Source organism: Lampetra fluviatilis, chromosome 25 (assembly GCF_964198595.1).
Source record: "Lampetra fluviatilis chromosome 25, kcLamFluv1.1, whole genome shotgun sequence".
Classification (NCBI taxonomy): domain Eukaryota; kingdom Metazoa; phylum Chordata; class Hyperoartia; order Petromyzontiformes; family Petromyzontidae; genus Lampetra; species Lampetra fluviatilis.
This window is the reverse complement of record NC_136299.1, coordinates 1362490-1390231: the sequence shown is the minus strand read 5'-3', so window position 1 is coordinate 1390231 and position 27742 is coordinate 1362490. Positions and strand designations below refer to the sequence as shown.

The 27742-nt window shown below is 48.0% G+C and overlaps 1 protein-coding gene across 1 annotated transcript; it reads right to left on the bottom strand.

Moving 5' to 3' along the window:
* Window positions 1–643: 643 nt before the first annotated feature.
* On the bottom strand, window positions 644–18783 carry APLF (aprataxin and PNKP like factor). The gene is made up of 12 exons (XM_078867994.1): window positions 18393–18783; window positions 14724–14795; window positions 13792–13958; window positions 12369–12612; window positions 11787–11901; window positions 7154–7290; window positions 5800–5965; window positions 4646–4826; window positions 3527–3643; window positions 3043–3089; window positions 2049–2090; window positions 644–1279 (listed from the first exon to the last, which is right to left on the bottom strand). Exons 1-12 carry the CDS (start codon window positions 18537–18539, stop codon window positions 1095–1097), a joined length of 1620 nt encoding a protein of 539 aa, XP_078724120.1. The 5' UTR covers window positions 18540–18783; the 3' UTR covers window positions 644–1094.
* Window positions 18784–27742: the final 8959 nt, after the last annotated feature.

Here is a 27742-nt window from a genome sequence, read left to right as displayed (position 1 = left end):
GAGAGATTCGTTCATGAGGCGATTCACATATACAAACACAGAGACAATTTTAACCGAGAAGATGGATTCAGGCTTAGCAATCATTGGAAGGACGTAATAAACCATTTCGATACACATTAGGGTGAGTTGAATAATACATAGTGTTATATTAAAATGTATAAAGTATAAGGTGGTTTACAGCAATACAGTATATAATTTAATGTTGGGTTTATCTATGGCAGTATATAGTACTGTATATGCTAAGAGAATAAAGTTTAGATGGAAGTATATTATATACTTCTTACGACGTAGAATTGTAATTTATTATTTGTTGTTAGTAACTCAGCTTATTGTAGAGTATAGTAAGTTTCAGTTTATATTTTAGTTTTTTATGTAGTTTTTACTTTGGTTTTCTACGTGGTTGTTTGGTAAATGCAGCTACATATCACTAACATTCCTTTCCTTTATTAACGCTGTTCCTTGCGCCCCCCCGTGGTGCTGTTGATCCTGCATAATGCATGGGCATAATGGGACTTTGAAACCCCTCCGCCCACCTCCTACGCATTGTCCATTGGTATGCTAAATTCCTCTTCATATGCACATTCTTTTGTTAAGGCGCTCCTCCTCGCAACACCTATATAAGCTCCTAGCTTGATAATGTTCTCATTCTTCGCCTGAGGACGGCTGCTTGCGTTGTGGCCGAAACGTCGTGAGAATTGTTTTATTATGTTTTATTTTTATTATTTTATTACTTCCCTTCTACGTGACTTTACCGAAAGAACCAAGAAGATGAATATGAATATAACTCTGCTGTCATTAACACACCCCCAAGTCATGGTTTAGAGTCCGATTAGCACCGACAGTGAAAACTTTCTGGCACATTCAGCAACATAAGCATACAAATGTTCCATAGAAAAAGCATACAAGTGTGGCTTTAAAAATACACACCGCTAAATTCTGTTAATCGCTTGAATGTGTAATTATTGTAAAGCACTTCCAATCAAATTAGCAAATTTATTAAAAGATATTTAAAACATTTTAATTAACAATACAAACAATCTATACCACTTTGTGTATCTGAGGAAACACAATTCATATAAAATAAAAAAAAGTCGCTACGCTTTTTTCTTGCGAATGAATTGCTTGGCCTCCTTTTTGAGCGTTTTAATGTCCTCCTCTCCGTCCGAGAGCTCTGGATCCCACTCCGAGCCCTCCTCACCCTCTGAATAATCGTCATCGTCAATGAAGCTGTCTTCCAGGTCGGAGTCTTCGCCGTCATCGCCGTTGTCTTCATCGTTCGCTGCAAGTCACACGTGGGGATGTTTAGCAAGCGGTCCGACAGGCAACTATGCCGGTTGGACTCCCTAAACTCAACCCACCCATCTTAGTCCGGGTACTGGACTACATCATGAGCAGAAGTCATTTGAAACCAAAGGACTAATGGGCAGCAGTAAGTATAGGGGAACATACCTCCTAGTGCAGTACAACTACTCGAGGCAGATGGGTTTTCAATAGCCAATGGCTTTGACAACAGGGCCATCTTAACTGTGCCAAAGGCAGACGAGGCTCCCATAGGCCAGTGGGCATCAACAGCGAGGGAGAGCCGACTACAACGCAACAGCGCGCACCACACCATGGGCATGAGTTCTGATTCAAGTCTCGGGTGATGGCTCAGACGTCACCCTGATGAACGAGGTCCACGCAGTCCATGAGGGAACTCACGCTGGCTCTCGTGGTGGGCCGTGGTACACGTGATCCCAGCGATGGAATCCAGCGGTGGTTGACAGATTAAATCATAATTCTTTATAATAAATCCGGCGCTTTTTATTACACTTCTGGATGAAGGATAATGCTGCTTGAGGTTTGCAAGGACAAGATGCTAAGTGACGTCACACCCCATAAAAAAACTTGCGCCAAAATTACACGTACTTCACCCAATACTAATCAACGTCATAAATGTTACCTGCTATGGTTATACAGTATTTGAGAGCTGTATTTGCGTGGATAGCATTTAACTATATTCATAAACTGCGTTGAACTGTGCCCACAAACAACTCTACAACATTTACCTCTCTTGGTAGTTCTCCTTTGTGATCGCCCGGTCCCTGCAACTGCACGTGGGACAGCGTTTTAGAATACAATGTACGATGACAAGATGATAGTTTGGCAATGCTTATTTACAGACAATGGCAACCGTAGAGTCATCAAATTTTACAGAATATATCGGTGAAGTGGGGACCCCTAAAATAAGGTATTGCAAAAATTTTGCACCAATGGGCTAAGGTGGTCACACATTTGTACATGGACTTTACAAGCTGCCACAATTGGAAGCTTCAATCACCTTCATGATGAATCCTATGTTAAACAAAGACAAAGATCCCCCCCGCCGTATAGCCTTAGCAGACTGTTGGGGCAAGTGTTGTTAGCGAGCACCTATGAAGGCCAGCACAGAGCACGAGGAGGGTGGGTGGCCAACACCACGCCTAGCCGCCTTCGTCTCCCCAGTGGCGATGTTTACACACCGCACCAGGTACTCATTTGAGGGCGAGTCGACCGAGGGGAGACCCAGGACCGGTCCAGATAATCGTCACTGGTGTTGGTGGCCATGAGCAGGAATCGAACTCGGGCTGCCAGGTTCATTGCGCAGTGCACTAACCGCCGCACAATCACTCCCCACAAAGACGATGTTCAACACGACGCACCAGCACATGCAACACTACCACCACATGTGGTTGGCCAAGACTCTGGAATACCCGGGTGGTTAATATTTGGTGCCCGTGTGGTTAGGTTTATTGACAAGTTTTCTGGTTAGATTTTATGTCGCTATTTCATTATACCTGATGATGATTGCTTGTGTTGCAATCGAAACGTCGTATTCTATTATTTAATTTAATTTATTATTTTATCTTTAGACGTGACTTAACCGAAAGAACCAAATAATAATTATTGACAAGAGCTGTTTATAGAACACCTGGGCCATTACAATAATGCATTGAGGTCAATCAATTAGAGCACAGAAAAAAATTATGTCAGCCATGATTCTATAAGAATAGCAAGGGGTACCTGGGGGATTCGTGTGGTTGAATGCCATCCTGTGTTGCGGGTTCTGTCTACAATGGAAAAATATTCATGTTAGTCTCCTCCATCACAACCAGGCAAACTGATCGAAGCCATGCTCAAATATTAGAAATACAAAGCGGCGCTAAACGGATTTAGAATGGCGTTCACACCACAACGGCCACGGCTCAACAAAAACACTACATTCAGTTTAAATCTCCCTCAAAGTAATTGATTATCATTTAATTTCGACAGGCTTCCAACTCTCGACAGCTAAACTCTTCAAATGCAATAACTGCTCTGTAGAATCAGGCCCCGTAAAATGCAACAGTAATTGTAAATTGATATAACACTAACTACTTATATTATTATACGAAAATTAAATTTTGCCATCTCAAGGAAACACTCACAAAGACACTTCGAGTCATCTTGGGTTCATTATGCCGAAGTCACCGACATGAATGCTTGTGATCGTGTGTCCATGAGTCACCTGTAGCAGGAAGTGCCATATGGACAGTCGGGCTTGTCAGTTTCTGCCACTTCATCATCCACCACGTAATCAAGATCCCCGGGATGGCTGCATTCTTGGAAATGCAATGGGTTCTTCCTGTCAGCAGCAAAACAATGTCAGTGTTGGGGATTATCTGGGCACCGCGCGGAATTAAACTAAGACGGTCAACAATGTAGAAAACTAACATTCAAATCCTATATTTGGCATATAATCTAAAAAAAAATTATTTTACCACGAAATGCCCGCTGAGCTACGTAGCTCTTTTCAGAAGCGACCTGGTCACAAATGATAGCTCAACGAAGTGGCTTATCACGTGGAAATCTCGAGCAGCTAAATACTCTAAACGCACGTTTCTAAATGTGGAGGGAAGAACTGGAGGACCCGGAGATAAATCCACACGACCACGGCGAGAACATGCAAACTCCAAATCTACAGCAGCAGGCGTCAGGGTCGGGATCGAACCCACGACCTCCTGCATACCAGGCGAGGTAGTTAACATCTCCTAGCCACCATGACGCCCAATGTCAATATCTTGACATTGCTCACAGACAATCTTCCTGTGCCTCCTAATATCTAAAACTGGAGGCTTACTAACAAAGCTATTTATTCAAAAGACATGACGGCATTCTTGGCTATGACAACTTGCAAGGGTTTTGAATAAACTTGTCGCTAACTTCACTTTTGAGACCACTTCCCCTTCCTCACATTTCACACGGCCTTACATCTCAAACTGTAAGTTCTTTGTCAGAGTGAACACCGGACGTGTATCAATTCACTCGTCGGCAATTCGATAAATGGCACAATTCGGCACCACAATTCGTTTCAAGGGAACATTTCTGTGCAGTCTTATTTTCTCATTTGTATTGTTTCTTGATACCTCATCAAGTGTGACCTACCAGTGCATGCACCCGTTTATACTGCTGGGTGAACAGAGGTGGGGGTATGCAATAAAGCTGCACCATTGTTACAACTGCCACACCACGGGACCAAACTGGAGACCTCTGGATTGGAGACCTCTGAAGTCCAGTGTGCTAACCATGACGCTATGGCAGTGTTCCTAGATGTGTAATACATTTCTTAAATTCCAACGAGACCCACCTGTAGCACCTCTCTGCGTATAGGCAAGGCGTGCGCTGCATCTTCTGGGGAGGGGTTCCTTCCCCACGGCCAGAGTCCCCGGGTGAGGGACTACGTCTCTGAGATCCCCCAGGATGCACAGGCTGCTGCTGCAATGAGCGCTGCGAGCTTACAGACTGGCCAGATGACGTTTGTGGAACATCTGAAAAACACCATGACATACATAAAACGCACAATATGGATATGTTTTACGATTTATAATTAGATCGTTTTGGGTTAGATCATGTAGGTATCGTGTCAACTTTGTAACTATAACCCTCCACGAGCCAACAGAGCCAATCAAATCAAGTTGTCACGTGGACAAATGTGCCAATTATTTTGGCTTTTCAGCACAACCAGCAAATTTGACAATTTTACATACGATGTTTCACTGGAGGTTATTACCAGCTTCATAAGGTGTTAAGAAAAGCTGCTCTCGTATGGTTGTTTTAAATGGTGATATTTTATTTTTACCCCTTCATCCACACATATCAGAACATATTGAGAACTCATATTGAGGTCAACGTTATCACCCTTACAATGGATGTGGATGGTGCTCAACACTGCTGGTGGCTCTAAACCAGTTTTGGAAAAGCAGTATTGCTATGGGGGACAACTGTCTACCCATACAACCTTCGCTTCAGATTTCCAGGAAAGTGGATGCCTATTTTATCGACCCCAACCCTCAACATAATATTTGAAATTGTAATTTCACCTTGTGAGTTTGAACACTCTTAAGAGTCCTACCAAATAGAACTCAACGACATGAACAACACAGGCCAAAGAACTACACTGAACGCCCATTTTACAAAAATGTGGATCGTTCCAAACATAAATATTACACGCTTTCCACAATTTAAACATAGCAAACTTTACAAGTACAAAAATGTGTATCAATAGTTGACTATTTTAGTTACTAAAATCATACTTGATTGTTTAATTAGGAATCATACCTGTGAAATCAATTTGATTGAGATGCCAGACAAGAGATACAAAAATATGGACACAACATCGTTCCCCAGAAACTGTGACACCGTTCCTAAAAACATTTCTCACCACGTTCCGTGTTTACTGTTGGGAGCACGACAGAGGCTTTTACACAACGTGTCGATGCAGGGGGAACGTCCACTACTCACCAAGTTGATCTTCCCGTGCTGGGGGGACTGCCTCTTCCTTCTGCCTTGGGTCTCCTGATGAATTCACACTGGCCAAGTCACTTTCTGCAGGTAATTCATTCAGATCATCACAACTCCCAGGCTCATTTCCAAAAGAGCTTTTCCGATCTTCCTCTTGTTCCTTGACCTGCAGTTCACATTTACATCGCACAGTTAATGTGCAGTTGTCTAATGAGTACGACAGAGCCCCCTACATGGGAAAATCCTGCGCTGGGGATGACGTTCCTCACGCCACAACACAGGTTCACCCACAGGAAGCCTTCTCTTCCAGCACCCGACACCCACCCCGGCACTCGCCCTTATTTACCTTCCCTCTCGCCAAAACTTTCTGGAACCTTCCAGAAGTTCCTCGAAGCCCCTCTCCTTTTACCACCAAATATTCCCCGTTCCGGTCCCTTACAATCGCCCGCCTACTTCGTGGCTCAGTTATGGCCACCTTTCTTCACAAATTGTGGATGTAGTCCCATATCCCCACCAAACCTAAGCGTGCCCTGACTCGACCCTTACAAATATAACAGCGGTGCAGTAGTAATGCACGTCTTTCATAATTTTGAGGGACATGAGAAAAGTATGCAGTCACACATTCATTGAGATTTTATGTTGCCGTGTTCATTTATATCAAAGTGGGGTTTCACTTAAATGTGCAAGGCCAGGTGCGTGTATCCTGTTGAAGAGTTCTGAGCCAGGGGCAGAACCTCCACGTTTTTGAAGACAGCTCATGCAGACTCCTTGCAGCCCATTCAGACTTCTCCAAAAATGTAACTCATTATATATGGACACTAAAATAATTAAGTGAATGCAACCTTCTGATTGTGAGACGCATTATCCCCAGTGTGTCACCTGGTAGCACACCCTACAACCAAGAGCAGTAGTTCTCAACCTGTGGTATGCAGAACACTGGTGGTCCAAAAGGCTGTTGAGGGCTCTGCGGAACTGTTAGAGGCTTCCCCGCTCTCTGCGGGAGATCAGTTCCAAAAACCAATGCGCCGCACGAAACGGCTGCCTGCCGAGTAGCGCACACCGTACACACACAAATACAATGTTGTCCCACGTCCGACCGCTTAGCCGCATATAAGTGAATTCAAACCGCACATAGGAAATTTTGGGTTGTAGTGGGTTAAGCTGCTTATACGTGAAATCGCACAAATCAAAGCCGCATAAAGCAAGGGAAACCTGTACGAAGATATATACTTTTTTTACCGTATGCTGGTCTGCAAAGATATTGTGATGCTTGCCCATCGCCCATGCGTCTGGGAGGGTCGGGAGCGACCGCTCTACAGAATAAATGCAATTTAAAACGTTTCATTTTGTTTACCTTTGTTGATGTTATCTTTCTTTTTTTCTGAGTCCCAATTTCCACCTCATCCTCATCATCACTCCCCGGTCCCCTCCTCTTCCCAGCTCCTTGGCCATGTGCTGCTTGTGGTTTCGCACTGCCTTTGCCCTTCCCCCCTGAATTCCAACAAACCACAAAGCAATACTTCAAAAGCAACACTGGCATCCCGTACACGTGACATCGCATTACCATGTTAATCAAACGCTTCATTTGGTATGAACACATTTAATAAAAATGTAAAAATTCTGATCAAAGAACACCAATACTCAAGAAACAAGATATGAGTGGTTTCCTATTGCCTGATACAATGCATAGAAAAAGACAAAAACAAATGTCCCCTTTATAGCCTTCAATAGACTATTGGGGCAAGAGCTGTTAGCGAGCACTTACGAAGGCCGGCACGGCACACGAGGTGGTGGGGGGCCAGCACCACGCCGGGCTGCTTTTGTGTCTGCAGTGGTGACGTTTACATATCGTACCAGAGATGGCGGCGCACACAGTTGCAGCAGCTCAGTGTCTACCCGGTCGGTGCCTTGTATGGTTGTTTATGTTCGCGTTATGTCTTGTTTTGTGTTCATTTTGTCGGGCGAGTAACACCTTTAGCTGGCACGATCTCTTTAAGATCGGACTATGTTACGATCGGAGTGTTACAAGCGAGTTTCTCCGTCTTCACAAGATTCCAGTGGAGTTAGCGAGGAGGCCCGGCTCTCCGTGGATTATCATCCCGGCGGGGAGGAGGCGAAGGCGGCGTAGAGAGAGAAGACAGAGGCGAGGCTGCAGGGCCGGTGCGCTAGCAAGGCTACGGAGGCAGCCACTCAAACCACCGCTACCCAGCCTATTTCTCACGAACGCCAGATCCATCGCGAACAAAATGGATGAATTGAGGCTACAGACTACAGCGAACAACGTAGTGAAGGACAGCTGCATTCTGCTTTTCACAGAAACCTGGCTTCATTCATCCATCCCGGACTCTGCTATTGAGCTCGCAGGCTACACAGCACAGCGCCAGGACAGAACAGTAGACTCCGGTAAGAGCAGAGGAGGGGGGCTCTGTGTGTACGTGAATAAGAGCTGGTGTACTAACACTGTGACTGTAGACAGCCACTGCTCCCCAGATCTGGAATATGTGACTGTTAAATGCAGGCCGATTTACCTCCCAAGAGAGTTTACTGTGGTCATGATAACTGCTGTTTACATCCCACCGGATGCTAATGCTAACTCAGCTATTGGACTTTTACATGGCAGCATTAGCATTCAGCAGAGCAAGTATCCTGACGCTGTGCTGATTATAGCAGGGGATTTCAACCATGCAGACTTAAAGGCAGCACTCCCTAAATTCCACCAGCATGTTAAGTGTGCTACTAGGGGAACTAAGATTCTGGACAAGGTCTACACCAACATCAAACTAGGCTACAGGGCTAGACCACTACCACACCTGGGCCAGTCTGACCATTTGTCCCTGCTTTTGATTCCTGCATACGCCCCCATCAAGAAAACGGCTCCTACCATCACAAAAACTGTCGCCATCTGGCCTGAGGGTGCCACCCAGCAGCTGCAGGACTGCTTTGATAGGACCAACTGGGGGGTCTTCGAACATCAGGACCTGGAGGTGTTCACATATAGTGTATTGTGCTACATTAAAAACTGCATAGACACTGTCACTGTGGACAAACGCGTTCGGGTTTACCCCAACCAGAAGCCCTGGATGACCCGGGAGGTCCAGCAACTGCTGAAGGAGAGGAACATCGCCTTCAACTCCGGAGACAAAGCTCTCTACAGCACAGCCCGAGCTAACCTGAAGAGAGGCATCCGCGAGGCCAAAGCAGACTACAGGAGGAGGATTGAGGAACGCCTGGACAGTAACGACAGCAGGCAGGTGTGGCAGGGAGTCCAGCACCTCACCAACTACAGGGCCAACCGCGGAGCTGCTGATGGTGACACCGCTCTGGCAGAGGAGTTGAACCTCTTCTTTGCCCGCTTTGAGGTGACACCACAAGGGACAGCATCACCAAACCTCACGGTCCACAGCAGCTTAAACCTCACAGTAGAGGAGCATGAGGTGAGGCGCACGCTGCGGGCCGTCAACCCGAGGAAGGCTGCGGGACCTGATGGCGTCCCGGGACGTGTGCTGAGGGACTGTGCTGACGTGCTGGCTGGAGTCTTCACAAGGATTTTCAACCTGTCTCTGGAACAATCCACTGTACCACCCTGCCTAAAGTCCTCCACCATAGTCCCCCTGCCCAAAAAAACCCACATTTCCAGCTACAACGACTACCGGCCAGTAGCACTCACACCAGTGGTGATGAAGTGCTTTGAAAAACTGGTCCGGAGTCACATCATAGGAAGCTTGCCCCGAAACCTTGACCCCCACCAGTTTGCCTACAGAGCGAACCGATCCACGGAGGACGCCGTGGCCACAGCACTACATGCTGCACTGTCACACCTGGAGCAGCAGGGGAGCTATGTGCGGATGCTCTTCGTGGAATACAGTTCTGCGTTCAACACCATCCTCCCACACAAACTGGTGGAAAAACTGGGCGACCTGGGGATTCCACATTCCACCTGCATGTGGATACATAGTTTCCTCTCGGGCCGCAGACAGAGGGTCAGAGTGGGCCGTCATACATCCACAGCCCTGAGCCTCAGTACCGGCTCCCCCCAGGGCTGTGTACTGAGCCCCCTGCTCTACTCCCTCTACACACATGACTGTGCCGCCGTCCACCATAGCAACACCATTGTGAAGTTTGCTGATGACACCACAGTGGTGGGGCTCATCTCTGGGGGGGATGAGTCTGCCTACAGGGACGAGGTGGAGCGGCTGACAGCATACTGCAGGGGCAACAACCTGCTCCTTAACACCGCAAAGACCAAGGAGCTCATAATAGACTACAGGAGAAAGAAAACGGACACTCCACCACTAATCATCAGCGGGGACTGTGTGGAGAGGGTGGCAGACTTCTGCTTCCTGGGAGTCCACATTGGGGAGGGCCTGACCTGGAGCGCCAACAGCACTGAGCTTCTGAAAAAGGCCCAGCAGAGACTTTACTTCCTGAGAATCCTCAGGAATAATAACATCACACAGAAACTGCTGGTGTCCTTCTACCGAGCCTCCATCGAGAGCATTCTCACATACTGCATCTGTGTATGGTACACCAGCTGCACAGTGGCTCAGAGGAAAGCGCTCCAGAGGGTCATCAACACAGCCCAAAAGATCGCCGGCTGCCATCTCCCCACACTGGAAGAACTACACAGTTCACGTTGCATCAAAAACGCACAGAACATTATAAAGGACTCTTCTCACCCTGGACACTCACTGTTTGAGCTGTTGCCATCAGGCAGACGATTCAGATCAGTCAAAACAAGGACAAACAGATTCAAACAGAGCTTTTATCCTACAGCGATCACCACACTCAATAATGCTAATTTATTATTAAGTAATAGTATTTTCAATTGACTGTGAAACAGAGATGTGCAATGACAAAATGTAACCTTATGTGGGTATGTGGGTATACTTGGGCTGTTTTTATATATAGTATAAATTGATTATCTTTCATTTAATTTTATTTTTATTTTCTTGTTTTATTTAATTTAAATTTATGAATGATGCCCTGACTGGTGAGCATTTTAAATTTCGTTGTACTGGTGACAATGACAATAAACGATCTATCTATTTAAGGCTGAACGAACTTAGGGGAGGAGGCCCAGGACTGGTTCAGATGTTCGTCACTGGTGTTGGCCGTGAGCAGGAATCGAACTTGGGTCTCCGGGTCCAGTGCGCTAACCGCTACACAATACACAGAAACACCTTATAACGCCTGTATAATCAAAATGACTGTACAGCTGAAAGAAGCTAGAGCTTCACGGGAATTCATATTAACCCAGCTCCATTACAACAAGTGAAAAACCCGTGCACGGCCACCACTCCATGCAGCAGAATGACGTCTATTTTGTCCTCGCTTCATTTCAACCGAACGACATGCATACAATGCACACATCGAGGCCCACGTAGAAAAGTAAAACCTTTTACGAATGAAAACAATTACTGCAGCTACTAATACGTCGCGTGAACTTAGGTAAAATATACCTCCCAATTTTATGTGTGCTTTAATGACCAATATTAATATTATTATTTAAAATTAGTTTCTTTTGGGTTAGGTTGTGTACAAATGTGTCGTAAACCCTGCTCCACCCAACACAGCCAGTTAATAACAGTCACATGAATCAAACGTGTAAAATGTATCACTGCTTCAGTAGCACCACCGCCAGTGTTGTTGTTGTTGGAGAGCGATCTCACAATGTTTAAACGGGTCCCGACGTTTCGCCTGATGTTACATCCAGCATCATTATATCTCGAGAATGGAGCTCCTGATAACAATCTGATGATGCTGGATGTGAACTCCAGCGAAATGTCGATGCCCATTTAAACGTTGCGAGATTGCTCTCCAACAACGACACCGGTGGTGGTGCTGCTACTAAAGCAGTCGTACATCTGGCCACGTTTGATTTGCGGCACAAGAGTTTTACGCGACATAACCCAAAAGAGACCAATTATGAATCATACCTCTCAATTAAATATATTTCAGAAAGTGGGAATCGTGTCTGGTTACGTTACCCTTGGACTTGGTGGGAGTCCTCTCCTGCACATCGTCATCATCGGTCAGCATCCACGCCGGCAGCTTGCGCTCCCTCTGAATATTCGGTTGCTCACCACTGGCTGCATCCACCTGCTGCTCATGGAGAATATACAATGTCAGCTTGAATGCTCACGAACACATTTTTCCTTTGAATCCACTTTTTAGCTGTCGAATATCTGCATATTCTTACGTTTCACAAGCAAATGCACCACTTGTAAGGACATACACAAGACAGGTTATAAACAAGATGTCATTCGGTCCATGCAGCTCATTCAATTGTTACAGATGCAGATCAATGTATTGAATCTCATCAAAAGGTGTTTCTCGAAGAGTCACCCAGTGAATAATCTTCGACAACATGCTTGTAAAACCCGTGCAAACGTTTACAAAAAGTGACGCTAATTCTAGCTTTGACATGTTTTGCAAAGATTGCACATGCTGAAGTTCATACGAGAGAAACGATGTTTGCGAAATACTTAAATCTTAAGGAGTATCCACTGTGGTTATACCGCAATATTTAAAATAACGTGAACTGTTTTGCATTGCAGGTTTTAACGTACTGATGGATGTGGAAGGTTCTGGCTGGTGTCAGGAGCACAGGATGTGCCGTTTTCTTTCTTAGGCCCAGTACGATGTGACACTGCCAAGGCTGAGCTAGTGCTCTGCTGTTCTCCTTGGCTGGTACGAGGTTCCGACTTGGGTGAATTGATGAGCCGTTCTCCTTTTGTTTCCTCAGGAAACACTTCCTTGCCCACAAATTGTTCTTCCGCATGCTGACTTTCATCATCGGCCTGAGCACTTTCCCTGTCCATCAAAGGAGAAAAACACAACGGACCATAAACTCTAAGATTTTTTTTTTCACCAGGTGAGGCCCACTGAGCTATATATCTCTCTTTCAGAAGCGATCTGGCCACATATGATAGTCTAGCAAAGTAGTTTATCATGTGGACATTTATAGCAGCCATATATTCTAAACACGTGTTTATAAATTTGGAGGGAGAATCCGGAGAAAAATCCCCGCGACCACACGGAGAAGATGCAAACTCCAAAAATATAGGCATCAGGGTCGGGATCGAACCCGTGACCTCCTGTATACCAGGCGAGTTAGTAAACATCTCACCACCACGACTGCCTGAAGACTGGCATGGTAAGGGTTTAAGTGGTGTATTGCTTACACGACTATACCTTGTGGCCAAAGGAATGCATTAAATAACCAAGGAATTCTACGGTACTTTTACATAGAACATTATTTTAAAGTTTAATACATTAAACTAGTTATGGATACAATGCTTAATAGATTTGTTTAGTGGTTGACTCGGCCTACCATCCCACATTGTGGGCAAGGCAACAATGGTTGGCCTATGGATAGATTTTCACCCGCCACAGGAACATGGCACTTCCACAACTGGTTCAGGGGCTTATAAAAAATGCTCATTTGAGCAGGAAATAACTTTTGACAGTTCGGGCTTAAAGTATGAACCCCCCCACCCCATCCCTGGAGACTCTGGCACAGAATTCTCCTCGCCCCGGCAGGAATGGAACATCTTAGCCACACATTAAAGGGGAAAGTGAATACGAGGTCATATGGTCCCTGTTCTTGCTGGAACCCAGCATGAATAGCTGGAAAAATGGGGCCTGGGGAGAAGGGATAGACTCTGGATACTACAGTAACTTTGTTAATGCTATATTATTTCTGGTTCTGTTTAGTTACATTATCCTCCAGTCCCCCCCCCACCCCCCCCATAAAAATACGACTCCTGATTGTTACCCCAACCGCAGTAGGGCAGTGAGCCCAGATGCCCCCAGTCGGTCTCTAATTTTGAGGGTGCATCTCTCCAGGTTTTGTTCCAAGTTTTCTGCTTGATTTCCCCCCGCCTCCACCCCCTTATCCGAATCTACTTTGTACTCTGGGTTATTGAATTACAATATAAATATAAGTAAATAAAACAAAAATTGGTGCTTTAAAAAAAAAAAACTACACACTTGACACGGGGGCCACCGTCCTCGGGCACGTAGATGACCTCGTACACGAAGGCATCGGCAAGCAGCGCCAGACGGTCCCCCGGCTGCAGCCACGTCCACTCGCCCCGGGGCAGCGGCCGCAGGGCCGTAGAGCCCTGCGCACCGTGGTAGCACGGGTTCACGTGCAGCTGCGGGGGAAGGAGGGGAGGGTGGAAAAACGAAGTCAGATCGTCACAGTGGCATTTTAGCCATGTGCTTTGGCGCGTGTGGCTCCAAACATCGCACCTCCTGGCTATTACATTCCTCGAAGACACCGGTGCAACCACCAACCACAACCACCAACCGCATCAGAACATCAACAAGCCGATGCACACATCTCGTTCATGAATTGAAAATTAAAGACAAGCTACAGTGTGACCTATGGAATAGCCGGAGTACACAAACTCCCTACTCCAGCAGCCCTCTTGTGGTCATCAGACCTCGGACATTGGCATTTAACTCCTGAAGATATTGCCAAATGCAACAATAGAATAGCCTGGCATCACAATATAAGCACTGGCTATTTAATTTGGTGATGCCCATGTTTGTTAGACTAAAATGTCATTTTTTTTCTCTTTCTCTCCAACCTTGCCCGCACTAAACCAATCTTCTCTAGCCTGCATCGGGTCTCCCGCCAAGCGTATAAAAGTGAATTGCACTTCTTTGGCTGCATCACGGACCCAAGCTCATGAGGTACTTGTTATCCCGTCGGCAGAAATCAAAGCTCTCTATGAGATGTACCCTGCTAAAAACCACACAACACCATGTTTGAGAATACTGGAACAAAAAATTGTCGATTTGTACACGTAAGGAATCGTGCAAAGCGATGCATTTACATGGCAGATTTATTTTAAAATGACAAACGTTAGTACGGAAAAGGATGATGAGATTGGTAGCGCACAGAGCTCATGTACCGGCTTCAATCGCAGCTTGCCCTCGACCAGCTCTAGCAATCCATGCTCTCTGGACACTCTTTTGTCCGTCACCTGCACACACAACACACAGAGGCATAGCCAAACGGTTCCATGACAATCTCCAAGGATTGTTTTATTCACACCGCATTGTGTTAATGCATACATCTATGGTCAGCCTGCTTCCACCACAGGAAGTTTACACAGGGAAATTATCTGATTTCCGATGTGGCAAAAGACTTCATGACAGGAAGATGATATATAGTTGATCAAATATTGAAGGCATGTGGCAGCTGAAAAGCTATTTATCATAAATAGCACAATTCCAGTGCAAGTTTGACCTGTAAAGTTGTAAGATCGAAGCAAGATTAAATATAGTAAGAGGAGTATGCACTTTGTGCGATCGACATAAGGGGTTCCATCAAACAGAGGCGTAGCTAGGGGGGGGCAGGGGGGTACATATGTCCCCGGGCGCCAAGGTAAAGGGGCGCCAAAATGAGGCTTACAACGTTACATTATAACTTATTGCGGTGGGCGCGGCAGCCTGAAACTACTGCACAAATCTACACCTCAACCTAAAAGTGTATATATCCCGCCACACACAGCCTACATGTCATGTAATTACATTTTGGTATGTGATTAAACGGGGGGGGGGGGGGGGGGGGCGCCAATTTTATAGTTCGTCCCTGGGCGCAAAATATCCTAGCTACGCCACTGCCATCAAACAGTAATACAAGAAACTTACAACCTCCTGGCGTATCATCTGGTTTGCTCTTTCCGAATGTGAACATGTAATTTGGGTCACCCTGTATGACGATGTGATGCTCGTAATGTACCACTGTTTTGGACCTTTCAGTCTCAAAATTATCCCAAGTTTTGTGTGTCATGGTTATAGCTCGCTGAGAAAGTGGGTGGGCCTTGCCGCCTTCACGTCCGGAGCTCTAACGGTGCGGAAAGCACTCCCGCTCCATATTCACAAAATTAAGTCACTTCCACTATTTAAGTTCCATTTATAAAACCTTTTTGTTTACTCGGCCTTTAACTGAGTTGACCTTGGTTAGGGTGTGCTGTGTCTTGCGAGGGGAAATTTTTATTGCTGTTGACTTGTACAGCATTTTGAGATGCAGTTTTGCATGACCATGCAATATAAAACAGAACTATTATTATTAGCGAAAACGTCAAAGTACTATTCTGGAAAATCGCCCGGTGCTGGATTTAATTACCAGTAAAATGTCGTACTCAAATTGTAAATGTTGTGGATTTACTCTCAAACACACCGGTCGGCTGAACTAGTAACTAATTGGCACGTTTTGTTTACGTGACAAACCTTACTAATGGGCTGTGTCGGATGGTGGCGGGTTAACAACACATTTATATATTTACGCGATATAACCCAAATAAACCTTTCCTATGCATACTTTAAATCGCTTAGCAACTCTCCAGCCTATTAAACGGTTAAACTATCTCTTTCTAGCTACACCAAAATGATCTGTAACAAGGTCAGTAGGAAGAGAATCAATGGCAATGTTACTCTAGCAAATCACGATTAAACAGAAAGTGAATGCTCAAGCTGGAGTCATTATTGAGTGGACTTTTTAGAAAGTGATGGGAAGTTTTTTCTGTTGGCAAAATGTAGCTCCAGAAGTAATTTAGACAGAGAAAGTTGAACCAAAGACTGCGCAAAGGCATCACGAGTGGACTGTGAATTTAACACCCAGTAGGCTTTGACGACTAATAATTTAATGGTTGATGTTTGGGTCAGATAGCAAAAGTAAAATGCGTTGTACACCCTCCTCCACCAAAAACAGCCAATGACTAAAGTTGTCACATGAGCAAACATGCCAAAACATTTGTCACATGTTGTAAATTGCTCTTCCACACCTATGTGCTGCAGCTGTAATACAATGATTGGCACGTTTGTTCTCTTGACTTTATTAATTGGCTGTGTCGGGTGATGGAGGGTATAAGACACACATTTTATTTCCGCGATCCGACACAAACATCAATTATGAATTGGTGGACAGCGAGTTTGGGTTTATGGGGTGCTTTTGTAAAACGAAACCTCATCATGAAAAGCAACACAGCATTGTGCTCAAAGATTAACGTGCTCATCACTGTATAATATCACCTGCCAGAACAGGGGTCAGCAACAAAACTAACAAAAAATCGAATTCGGCAAATTTCAAGAGCCGCAATGCACTGTGTGGTGAAAACGAGACGGTGGTCCCTAGCAAATGACTTCACGAAGCAGCCCTTAAAGAGCCGCATGCGGCTCCACACATTTCCGACCCTTGTGCTAGAATGAACATCAGAAACACAGAAAAAAACACGTTAATTCGAACAAATGCTGAAAAGTGGCGTCAGCAATCGTGGCCTGACACGTGGATTTTTCTCCAGGTCCTCCGGTTTTCCTCTCCACATTTAAAAACATCATACCTGTCAACTCATACAGTTTATCCATATTCTTGTACAGGGAAATTGAGTTTTCAGGTACATATGGCGTACAGCCGTTTCAATAGGAGCAAAAGAAATATTTTTCTTTTGTTTGTGTTTTTCTCTTGCAATGGGACTTTATTTGATTATGTTGAGATTTATAAGGGCACGGGGTGACCAATACGGTTTGAATTGGTCTGTGATAATAAGGTAGGCACTGATAAGGGGTTCACAGGTATGACACATGCGTTTAGAGTATTTGTCTACTATACATTTCCACGTGATGTTAGCCACTGTGCGTTGAGTGATCATTTGTGGCCAGGTCGCTTCTGATAAAGAGCTACATAGCTCATTTGGCCTTACCTGGTAAAATATAATTAGTTTAGTTCACGTGCTTGCGATGACCCCTCTACAGGAAGAGCAACGCGTAACACGCAAGTCAGAGACGTTAAACACGGACATCTGAGGCAATTTGAGTAGCACGTTGGCTGGACAGGTCGATAGTGGCGCTGGAACAGCTTCCACAGACGAAACGCGCCGATAAGAAGTGGAGATGAAGCCGCCGTGACACTAGCTCAATGTTAGGATGTTTCATCAGAATATTGATTTATACTGAAGGAACCCGATGAGCTATAAAGATATTTTTTCACACATGTCCAGTCGGGGCAGGTCAGAACGTTACAACAACAAACAATAGAAAAACGCAACAGGAAAGATAAACAATAACTTTAAAACTATGAATGTGCTCGCTGGATCGTGGCAACTCGGCGTGGCCTTCATCCAGCAGCGCAAATATCGTGGGCGAGTGGCCCTTGTAAAAAACACACGTGGGCAGCTTCATGCGCTTTAGACAAGCTGTTGATTCAATACAAAGTAATCAGGAGCGGGTGAATAGGCCGACCCAAGTGGGATTCGTGGGTCGGTTCAGAAAGGGGCCACAGTTCCCATGCGGTGGAACTTGAGGCGCGCACCCCAATCCCGTGTCCCTCTGCTCCATCTCCCCTCTCCCCGTGTCCCTCTGCTCCCTCTCTCCTCTCCCCGTGTCCCTCTCCCCGTGTCCCTCTGCTCCCTCTCTCCCCGCGTCCCTCTGCTCCCTCTCCCCGTGTCCCTCTCTCCTCTCCCCGTGTCCCTCTGCTCCCTCTCTCCTCTCCCCGTGTCCCTCTCCCCTCTCCCCGTGTCCCTCTCCCCTCTCCCCGTGTCCCTCTCCCCTCTCCCCGTGTCCCAGTCCCAGTGTCTCACCCCGAGTAGAGGGCCGCGACCGATGCGGGTGACGCCGCTGCCCGGCACCTCCACGTCGCCCGCGGCCCCGCGCGAGGCCGCGACCCCCGCGCCCAGCGGCCTCAACAGCGCCCCGCGCCTCGACCATGACGACGACGACGACGCCATGGCCGCCTCACTCACCAGGCGGGGAGTTGTTGACCAGGCTGGGAAGTTGACAACAACGAGCGCAGCATTTAGCGGTGAGTGGGGGGGTAACGAATAGGACGGGGCGCGAACGAAGGGAGGGCCACTCAAGTGACAGAGTCGATTATGGATCGGAATCGCGATTCGCCAAAAACCTCCGCGGGTTTCGTGAATCGCGCAGTGAACACGGCACGCGTCTTGGCGAGCGGCGTGAATCGATTCCGACGACTCCAAATCGATATCGCGATCCTCGAGCGACGAGAGGAATCGGATTGATGGAATCCATTACGAGTGTTGGAGGATGGGGGAAGAGGAAGTGGCCGTGATGAGGTGGAGGTGGCCGTGATGAGGTGGAGGTGGCCGTGATGAGGTGGAGAAGGCCATGATGAGGTGGAGGTGGCCGTGATGAGGTGGAGAAGGCCATGATGAGGTGGAGGTGGCCGTGATGAGGTGGAAGTGGCCGTGATGAGGTGGAAGTGACTGTAATGAGGTGGAGGAGGCCATGATGAGGTGGAGGAGGCCATGATGAGATAGAGGTGGCCGTGATGAGGTGGAGGAGGTCGTGATGAGGTGGAGGAGGCCGTGATGAGGTGGAGGAGGTCGTGATGAGGAGGTGACCGTGATGAGGTGGTCGTGATGAGGTGTAGGAGGCCATGATGAGGTGGAGGAGGCCTTGATGAGGTGGAGGTGGCCGTGATGAGGTGGAGGTGGCCGTGATGAGGTGATAGTGGCTGTGATGAGGTGGAGGAGGTCGTGATGAGGTGGAGGTGGCCAGAATGAGTAGACGCGGCGGCATGGCCAAGGACCTCCCTTGGCCAGGGGCAGTTCAACCAATGCCTGTCGGTCTTCGACACCAGGGTGCTCGGGAGGGACACGGGGAGTGAGGGACACGATGGTGCGAGGGACACGGGGAGACATCAGAAGACAGAGATACATGGAGACACGAAGGGCACGGGCATGGGACAAGCGGAGCCAGAGAGACTCACCCAGAGCCACTCACCCAGAGAGATTCACCCAGAGCCACTTACCCAGAGAGACTCACCCAGAGCCACTCACCCAGAGAGACTCACCCAGAGCCACTCACCCAGAGAGACTCACCCAGAGCCACTCACCCAGAGAGACTCATCCAGAGCCACTCACCCAGAGAGACTCACCCAGAGCCACTCACCCAGAGCCACTCACCCAGAGAGACTCACCCAGAGAGACTCACCCAGAGCCACTCACCCAGAGAGACTGACCCAGAGAGACTCACCCAGAGAAACTCACCCAGAGCCACTCACCCAGAGCCACTCACCCAGAGAGACTCACCCAGAGCCACTCACCCAGAGCCACTCACCCAGAGAGACTCACCCAGAACCACTCACCCAGAACCACTCACCCAGAGAGACTCACCCAGAGAGACTCACCCAGAGCCACTCACCCAGAGAGACTCACCCAGAGAGACTCATCCAGAGAGACTCACCCAGAACCACTCACCCAGAGAGACTCACCCAGAGAGACTCACCCAGAGCCACTCACCCAGAGAGACTCACCCAGAGCCAATCACCCAGAGAAAGTCACCCAGAGAGACTCACCCAGAGCCACTCACCCAGAGAGACTCACCCAGAGAGACTCACCCAGAGCCACTCACCCAGAGAGACTCACCCAGAGAGACTCACCCAGAGCCACTCACCCAGAGAGACTCACCCAGAGAGACTCACCCAGAGAGACTCATCCAGAGAGACTCACCCAGAGCCACTCACCCAGAGAGACCCACCCAGAGCCACTCACCCAGAGAGACTCACCCAGAGAGACTCACCCAGAGCCACTCACCCAGAGCCACTCACCCAGAGAGACTCATCCAGAGCCACTCACCCAGAGAAGCTCACCCAGAGAGAGAGTGACCCCGACTTACTCACTCGACAGAGTCCACCCCCGTTCCTTGAGGCTCGTCAGAGCGGCAGTGAGAACTCGTGGCTTCGTCCACCACGACGTTGAGGTGAGGAGACCTCGGCAGAGCTGCCAGCCACCTCGCCTGTCCATGCTCCGTGGTCTACGCGTCGTCCCCTAGGTCGACTCAGCCTTAAATAAGTACCTGGTGCGGTGTGTGAACATCGCCACTGGGGAGAGCAGTTTCCCCAACAGTCTGTGCAGGTTATATGGGGGAACTTTCTCTTGTGCTGTGTGCATGATGTGTTTAAATAAATCTCTAGTTGTGTCCGTCTTCTACACTCGCACCGTGTTCTGTTTTGCAGCCTACAAATGGAACATCTACTCCGCAATGGAACATTCGCTCCGGTTAGAAACCTTCAGGTTGGCCTGCTTACGATCATGCCCAGCCGTCGCATGCTCAAACAGCCTTTTGTTTGGCCGGATCGACGGTAACAAATAGGCGTGGCATGGGCTTGAGACGAGATGAACATATGTGGAATAGGATCATATGGAGCTGAGTGGACTTGCTGTAGACTGGTACCAGCGGTGTCAAGATCAGCCTCTGCGAAGGAGGAGGCTCGTGAAGGACGCTGATACTGGCCAATTGGAGGCAATCGCCCTCCAACAACAGCGGCAGCCAGAGGAGCGATGCTCACAACAACGAGGGGAGAATAAAACGCAGCAAGTTGGCAATCAAGCCATGGCACCTGGGTCTGTGCTCTGACCTGACAGCGAGCCTTCGACACTTCACGTGGTCTCAAAGTGCACCTGGCTTGGCACGGTCACCGTCACTTCATGGGAAGTGTAGGTTGTTTTTAAGTGTCAGGGTAGATGGTGTGTCGGGTGATTGTGTTGAATGAGAGATGAGTGGTGAGTGTATCAGTGTGAATATTGAGTGTAGCTGGTGAGTGACTGGTATGTTTGCCCTGGTGAGTATGTCAGGTGAGTGGTGAGTGTGAGTTGTGTCTGATGAGAGGTGAGTATTGTTTGTGTAATGCACGGTGAGTGATGAGAATTGACTGTCTCGTGAGTGGTGTCAGGTGAGTAGTGACTGATGAGTGTCAATTATGTGGAGTGTCAGGTGAGTCTCAAGACTTGTGCAGGAGGCTCCTGCTACATTGGCATGTTTGACCAGGTGGCATGTGGCCTTAAAATAAAAATACTGTGCGGTTTAAGAAATTGCGTCGTAGTTCACGCAAAACAGCATCTCTCACAATCACCCAATAAGTGAGGGAGAAAAGTATTTGATCTCCTGCTGATTTTGGACGTTTGCCCACTGACAAAGAAATGATCAGTCTATAATTTTAATGGTAGGTTTATTTGAAGAGTGAGAGACAGAATAACAACAACAAAATCAAGAAAAACGCATGTCAAAAATGTTATAAATTGATTTGCATTTTAATGAGGGAAATAAGTATTTGACCCCTCTGCAAAACATCACTTAGTACTTGGTGGCAAAACCATTGTTGGCAATCACAGAGGTCAGACGTTTCTTGTAGATGGCCACCAGGTTTGCACACATCTCAGGAGGGATTTTGTCCCACTCCTCTTTGCAGATCTTCTCCAAGTCATTAAGGTTTCGAGACTGACGTTTGGCAACTCGAACCTTCAGCTCCCTCCACAGATTTTCTATGGAATTAAGGTCTGGAGACTAGCTAGGCCACTCCAGGACCTGAATGTGCTTCTCCTTGAGCCACTCCTATGTTGCCTTGGCCGTGTGTTTTGGGTCATTGTCATGCTGGAATACCCATCCACGACGCCCCTTTTCAAGAACCTTCAGGAACAACCTCGGTTCCCATCACGTGACCCTCACAGCCCCCTTTTGGGGACCCCCTGTCATTCTAACCGGTTACGTGTCCTCCCGGGTCAACCAGGCTGTCATGGCCTTACCCGACCTTCCCTTCAGGTCGACACACACAGGGCCCCTCTGAGGCTGGTACTCCACTTACAGCACGGTGACATCCAGCGATGTCACTACACACACACCGTGCCCCTCTAGGGCCGGTACTGCACTACCAGCATGGTGACATCCAGCGATGCCACTACATCACCCCCCTTTTGTAAAACAAGCCATCCCGGCTGTCAACTCCCCCGAAATCAGAATAAAGCCCCCTAGCGTGCCTCCAATTAAAAGTGTCAACGAGCGGTAAGTGACGAACGGGGGAAGGGAAAGGGGGTACAGAACGCAACATTCAGGTCAATAACGACAATAAAAGAAAAGAATATCCAGCAACACAGTCCCAGTTACCCCCCCCCCCCCCAGCACCAGCAATACCCACCCTTAGCACCCATGACACAGTGTCGCAATTTCAATAGGGAAGCGTCCTCCACCTGGAGGCGTCCCCACTCCGCATGGTCCAGACCAATAGCGACATCACGTGCATTAGGATTTTGGGGATTGTCGGGGGTTTTCACATCTACTGACGCCACAACGGGAGGAGGGAAGGCCCCAGCAGCTGGCCTATAGCGCCCCGAACTTGAGAAACACACGCACTTGTCGCTTGATGGTAAACGCGACAGTGCGTCCGCGTTCGTGTGTCGAGTACTCTTGCGATAGGAAACAGTAAATTAATATTCCTGCAGGACTTCCAACCAACGTGAAAGCTGACAAGACGACTGTTCAATGTGCAGCACGTACTGTAGGGCTGCATGGTCAAAACGCACCTCAAATCGCCTGCCATAAAGGTAGGGGCGATACTGCTGTACAAAGAAGACGATAGCCAGAAGTTCTTGGCATGTAACGCAGTATCACTGCTCGGCCGGAGACAGCACTTTGCTGCTATATTCCACAACGCTCTCCACCCCATCCACGACTTGAGATAGAACAGAGCCAATTCCAGTATTACTAGCGTCCGTATCTGGGACGAACGGCAAGGAGAAATCAGGGTATTGGAGGGGAGGGGCGTTCACCAGGCCGTCCCAGAGCTTAACAAATGCGGCTTCCTCCTCCTCCTCCCAATGAAACTTCTGACCTTTGACCATCACGGGCTGGAGAGGCTTGGCAATAATGGTGAACCCGGACACAAAAGAGCGGTAGTAGGACGCAAACCCGATGAAACTCCGCACGTCACCCACCGACTTGGGGGTCGGCCAAGAACGCACACATGCGGTTTTATCCGGGTCCGTCGCTATCCCTGACTTACTGACTATGTGGCCGAGGTACCGAACCGATTCTTGAAACAGATTACATTTCTGAGGTTGGAATTTGAGGTTCTCCGCACGAATTTTAAGAAAGACAGCGCGTAACCATTCCAGATGTTCCTTAAACATACGGCTAAAAACAATAACATCGTTAAGATATATCAAACACGAGTCCCACTGGAGACCTGCTATAACCAGTTCCATCAGCTGCTGGAACGTAGCTGAGTCCGAGTGAAGACCCATCGGAAGCCGATTGAATTCAAATAAGCCTTGCGGTGTGCGAAAGGCAGTCTTGGCTTCAAAGACTACTCCAGAGGCAATTGCCAAAATCCATATAGGAGGTCAAGAGTTGAAATATAATGTGGCCCTGCCAGAGCATCCAGGGAATCATCCACTCGTGGGAGGGGATACGCGTCAGCCACTCAAATTTGACTAAGCTTGCGGAAGTCGACGCAGAAGCACAAACTACCGTCATGCTTTTTAATAAGAACGATAGGGGCCCCCATGGACTAATGGATGGCGAGATAATATCGGCGGACAACATCTCATCAACCGCTAGTCGTACGTGGTCCTTCTCTTTGGGGCTCAGCCGATAGGTATTTTGACAGGATGGGGGCGGCATTACCCGTATCGATGTGGTGACTCAAAAGGGTAGTGCGGCCAATGTCGAATTTGCCTCTACTAAATACGTCAGAGAATTCCCTCAAAAGCGCCTGCAACTCCTTCTTCTGGATATCTGACAAATATGGGTTTTCGGTGCAGAGTGCATTCATCCACTTATCATCGCAATGCCGCTTTGGCTCCGTAACCCTGATTCCACCAACGATGGTCCCCTCGTGAAGCGCGGGCGACGCGTGGGCTAGCACGGTGCCCTGCTGTATAACCGACGTGTCCAACCCTGCGTTGAGGACCTGAATGAACAGTTCCTGGTTATTGGACACTAGAGTCTGGGCCCCAACCAACATCAATCCATGAACTGCCTTGTTTGAGGGGCCTAGTAGGATTCCTTCTGCAGTTGCCTCCTGTTCAAGTGGTTTCCGCAACCACAAGGGAACTAGCATTTGCGCACCAGGAGGAATCTTTGCAGTTTTGCTTGCAAGCACTTATACAGTAGCATTGGCCGTGCACAATCTAGTGGGAAAAGGCAAAAAGGCAATGCGACGGCCCGATGGCAACTCGAGACATCCCTGGTCTATTAAAATGTTCAGGTTCATCTTCCCCAAGAAATCAGCCCCTAGCAATGAGGGAACGGCAAGGGACATCGAAATAAGAACTGGTCCCGTCAATTTGGTATCAACAATGCACACTTCTGCTGTTTTCTGACCAATAATGCCCAATGAGCCCCCATTCACGGCAAAGCACGGAATCCTGACGGGACACAGGGTACGACACTTCTGGAGCAAAATGTTGTAAATTAATTTGTAAATTAGGGTAGCGGATGCACCGGTATCGACGAGCATCCTAATTTCTATCCCCTGTATCATACTGATAACAGCAGACGATCCTGCCGCTGCGGTAACAACCTGCTGACCTAACTCCGACCACTGACCCGGTCGGAGTGGCCAACCGACCCCTGCCAAATCCGAACCCTCACACCCCATGACACGGGAATTAAAAACGTCAAAACGCAATGAATGGGGTGGATGCAAAGGCCGAGCGTGTGGTGGCCGCCTTCGCCAGCGCCAACAGCGCACTGCGGAAGGTGAGGGGCGTATCGGCCTCCCTGCTCCTTCGCGTAGCGAACTTGTGGCGAACATTTGACAGCGGGTCATAGATTGCTGCCATCTGGGCAAAGGCCTCCAGAAGCGTGGCCCTCTTTGTTGTCAGAATGGTGCAGAATGCCAATAAGGTGTCGTCGTCAAGGGCGGCGGGAAAGCGCCTCCGCCTCCGTCCATCCTGCCAAGTCACAAATCGTCGTGAAGCGATGCTTGAAGGCCACCTGATCGCCTCCCGCTGTCGTGAACTGCTTCACAAAAGGTCGACGGCGCCTGATTAATGGGATGTCGACAGGCGGTCTTGGCAGGCTTTCAGAGTTGGCGGGCTCTCCTTCCCGCCCGACGAGCAAAATGGCGGCCGCGTGTGCGGGCTGTGCAACCAAACCCTCCCGCATGCGGGAATCAGCGGCAGAGGACTCTCTCCTCCACTGGCTCTTCTCGATCAAGCTCATGCAGGCGGCGAGGCATCGCTGTGATGATCGTCGCGCTGCTCCGCCGGCAGTACCTCACTCCCTTTTTCCGGGGTCGCCATCCCCAGGGCTGTCTGTGGAATAATGCCCTCGTCTTCTTTGTCGTCAGACAACATCCTGGTAGGTTGTCTCTGCCACATAAACATTTTATCTAACTAGGCCTATCTCTCAATAAAGTTTGGCCACATCTGATGCCAGTTGTAGTGGGTTCAACTGAGTCGCACACTTAGACTCGGAGGCAGCGCATTTATTACTTCAAAACAATGAGGTAACTTACCCCTTAACAAGACAACGACCTAGGGTGGTCACCACCCTGGCTAACTATGTAAGATACAGGATAACTATCAACTTCGGACCGGGACCAACAGCATACTGCCCGGGTCCACGTGCTGGAAGACTTGAAGATCGAAGATCGTAGACGAAGGGTTTCTTCCCCGGGACGGACAGCCAAGCTCCCTCTCGGGACTCGGCTTTTATTTCTCTCCGGCGTGTCCGACTCCACCCCTGGCCACGCCCCTTTTCCAGAACCTTCAGGAAGGACCTCAGTTCCCATCATGTGACCCTCACAGCCCCCTCTCGGGGGCACCGCTGTCGTTCTAACCGGTCACATGTTCTCCCGGGTCAACCAGGCTGTCATGGCCTTACCCGACTTTCTCTTCAAGTTGAAACACACTGTCCCCTCTAGGGCCGGTACGGCATTTACCACATGGTGACATCCAGCGATGTCACTACATGTTCTGCCTCACGGCAGGTGTCTTGCCTCACGGCAGATGGGGGGGGAGGCGTATGTACACAGGAATTTCCTGTTTTTGATGCTAATTTTGGTCACGTGACCAGGAAGTTGCGATTTAAGTTTCCCGCTCAACCACGCGGGCGTCGGCCATTACACACATAATTCAAGATGGCGGCACACATCGCGTCCCAGTAAAGCCAGCCACAATTGTCCATTGTGGGACCTTAAGAAGCATTGTCTGTAAGTTCGTTTATGTTCTTATAATATTGGCAATGCTGTTATAATGTTAGAATGACCGTTCTAATTATGTTAATGCCTTTATAATGCTGTTAAATTGTTATAATAAATACGAGGCCTAGTTAACAACGAAGCCTGCAACTTTCCTTATTGTGAATGTTACTTGTAATTTAATAAGTCGAGTCAAACCTGTACCCAAGTAACTATATTGCGATCCTGAGAGCAAGGATGACGAAATATCTCATCCACAATTTAGTGTTATGTGTAATACTCTACATTTGGGGTGCAGTGTGATGAATACACGATGTGCCTTTATGTAACACAGCAGCTTATGCTCTTGTATAGTTATTCAGTGGTAATGTAGGGGCCTGGTCCATACAGGATCTATTGTTATCTAAGACAATGTTATGATGCTGTGGTGTTCATTCATTGTGTTGGTGTTTCCGGGTATTAACATATGCTGTATCTGTGCTGTTTTCTCACCAGTTTTACCTCGTTAAAATCAATAAATGACATTTGGAGTCGGATGTTCACCCTGGCTCTGAGGGTTTATTGGACGCGAAGCTATCTACTCAGCTAGCGGTGCAACGCAGCGCACAGCGAGGCCGAGACATTAACACCTGTAATATTGCCAGAGAAAGGGTAAATAAAACCTATTCTTATTTTTCATCACACTTGTTCCTGGTTCCTTCCAGAACAACGCCATCGGGTTCAATTTTTCCACTCCCACGATGGCGTTCCGGGTCCTTCTGCCCCCATTTCCACCCCTGCCTGTTATTAACAAACGTAGCAGCAAAGCTCTGGGGCTGCTCCTAGCTAATTTTATTTTGACAAACAACTCGTTTAAATGAACATATAATAAACTATATATGTGTATGTATATTCTCAACTATGTGAAGGCAATCATCATGTGAAATGTGAACCTCCCGACCAAAAATACACAAAGCCCCGCCCCCGACCCTGCCAAACATGGCACGG